At 39.5% G+C, this 2,623-nt stretch overlaps 1 protein-coding gene across 1 annotated transcript in view; it reads left to right on the top strand.

The window, feature by feature from the left end:
- LOC114042733 (zinc finger protein 420-like) overlaps window positions 1–2,418 on the top strand; it is a 13,338-nt gene extending 10,920 nt beyond the window's left edge. Inside the window, exon 6 of the mRNA XM_027861424.1 lies at window positions 10–2,418. Within this exon, the coding sequence (XP_027717225.1) occupies window positions 10–399 (390 nt within the window). The 3' untranslated portion in view covers window positions 400–2,418. The remainder of the gene's footprint in view (window positions 1–9) is intronic.
- Window positions 2,419–2,623: the final 205 nt, after the last annotated feature.

Genomic DNA, 2,623 nt, shown 5'->3' on the forward strand with positions numbered 1-2,623 from the left:
TGTATGGAGGCCTTCAGGAGTAAGACACTACTTTCTGTGCACCAGAGGATTCATACTGGAGAGATGCTTTATAAATGTAAGGCTTGTGGGAAAGCCTTTCTTTACAATTCAGAACTTATTCGACATCAAAGAGTTCATACTGGAGAGAAACCTTATGAATGTAGTGAATGTGGGAAGGCCTTCAGGATTAAGACACAACTTACTGTGCATCAGAAAATTCATATTGGAGACATTCTTTTTGAATGTAAGGAGTGTGGGAAGGCTTTCCCATATAACTCAGGTCTTATTCGACATCAAAGAATTCATACTGGCGAGAAACCTTATCAATGTACTGTATGTGGTAAGAACTTCATGAGTAAGTCACAGCTTACTGTGCATCAGAGAATTCATACTGAATAGAATACTTAGTAATGTAGTCAGTGTCAGAAGGCTTTCAAGACAAAGGCACATCTTAAAAATTCGTATTGGAGATATCCTTTATAAATTTAAGAGTGTGGGAAGGCTATCCTCTACAACTCAAATCTTGACATCAAAGTGTTCATATTGGAAAGAAATCTTATGAATGTAATGAATGTGGGACCATCTTCAGAGTGAGGATACAGCTTACTCAACACCAAAGAACTCATTCAGGAAAGAAACCTTAAGAGTGTAATGCATGTAGGAAGGCCTTTGGACTGAGGACACTACTTTATGTCCATCAGAGAATTCATACTAGAGTGAGTCTTCATGAATGGAAGAAGTATGGGAAGATTCCCCCAGCTGACTGGACTGTGATTCTGAGTCCCTAGATGCAGTTCAGAGAGTCCTTATTTAGGCTTCATGGGAGAAGAGATCCCTGCCTTCTCCAGAGGCCTCTAAAGGAGCAAAGATTTAGTGTTATCCTCCCATGGACCTTCAGGGAGGGAAAGGTTCTGCTGGTTGAGCAGAGGTTACTGCTGGTAGTATTGGGAGAGCCTTAGTATTAACTTTGATCCCTGGGCATATGACATGCAAGATACTTGGGGATGACCTTGGCCATGAGGTAAGCCTGAGCCTAATGGGTGATGAATAATTGTTGACGGTGCTTGAGGAATATATCATAATCTGAGCTGTGTTCCTGATGTTGCTGGTGCTGCTTCTGCTTTTTATGTTCATTTGGGTAGCCACTGTGGACCGTAAAGACTTGGAATCATAAATGATAATTAATATAAATACAGAGAAGTCAATTCAACCTTTAAATGTACATGTAAATGTAACTGGTCCTATATTCCTAAAATGATATATGATGGTAGCTAATGTTCTTGAGGCCCTTTCTAGTTTACATTACACAGGATGCCTCAGAAGTCTTAGTGTATTAACATGTTACCAAAACTTAAATTGTATTATGTTTTATCTTCCTAGAACAATAGAATCTCATGATTATGAAAATGGGAGAAATCCTCCAAAGCTCATTATGGATTCCAGTTTTTGGTTATTGTCCTTTCAGTACCACCCCTTTCAGTACCTTTCTCCTGTGACCCTCTCTTTGCCTCTCTTTTCTTCTGTACTTTGTGTGTTGTGTCCAAGTTTCCCTGGACATTTTGCTCAGTATCATTCAAGGCCATCGTTCTTGCCATTTCCCTTAAAAGTTTTGTTTCCTTGGGGTGTTTCTGTGGTTGGCAGAGTGTCCAGACAACAGGTAGCTTGTTTTCCTGGTGAACCCCTCATCACCATTTTCTTGAAAGCCCCACAGGTCATTGAAGATACTCTGCCCCTGCCTTAGCAGCCATGATTCCAGTGTTTCTATCTCTTATCATCTACATCCTTTCTTGATCTTAGATGTGTGAATATCAGAGACAGAATAGACCAGGCCAAGACCTTGTGAAGTTAGAAAAGAAGGGAACCACCAGAGATAGAATAAGTAGACTCCTTAAGAACTGTGGCAACCCTGAAAAATGGCCTACTTCACTGAGACCAGCCACGAATGAACAAAGAAACCAAGAAAATGTGTTTTGCAAACAGGGGAGTGGTTAATCCATCAGCTGTGCCACACCTAGTAATGAACTTGGTACAGTCAATTTGAGTCCAGTGTCCCTAGACACCAAAGTGGTGAAGGAGAATGTCTCCCAATTTCAGAGGGTTCCATACTTTGAGTCTTACCATGTGTTCTCAGGAACACTTTGTTAAACATAGTAGAGGTTAATTGGATAATTTATGTTGAATTGTCAATTGGTTAGCTGATATGGGAATAATCAATGGTTACTGTTATTGTGAAGGACACAGTGGATGGGTGTTCATAATCTGTTGTATTAATGAGGCACTCCCAAACCCTTCAGGATTACCCCTAGAACTTTGAGGCGAAGAGTAGTCCAACTCTGATACCCTCACCTTCAAGTAGGGTTGGGGTTGGGAGAGTGGTTCTCATAACCTTGCTACATGTGTTTGCTGGCTTGTATTAGTTTGTCCTTAATGTTTAATAAAATTTGTTTTTAAAAAGTTATATTTTTTCATTGTTGCTACTATCTATAATGTTTTATTGTTTTTAAAAGAAATGACTTCCAAGGAAATTGCTTGATAAAGTCTTCTATGGCCAAAGCATTTTATGAAAAGTGAAGGATGGAAAAAAAAAAAGTGAAGGATGTTTCCTGCAACCACAGTTATAATT

The sequence above is a fragment of the Vombatus ursinus genome, unplaced genomic scaffold, assembly GCF_900497805.2.
Source record: "Vombatus ursinus unplaced genomic scaffold, bare-nosed wombat genome assembly UNPS02014745.1, whole genome shotgun sequence".
In the NCBI taxonomy this organism is placed as follows: domain Eukaryota; kingdom Metazoa; phylum Chordata; class Mammalia; order Diprotodontia; family Vombatidae; genus Vombatus; species Vombatus ursinus.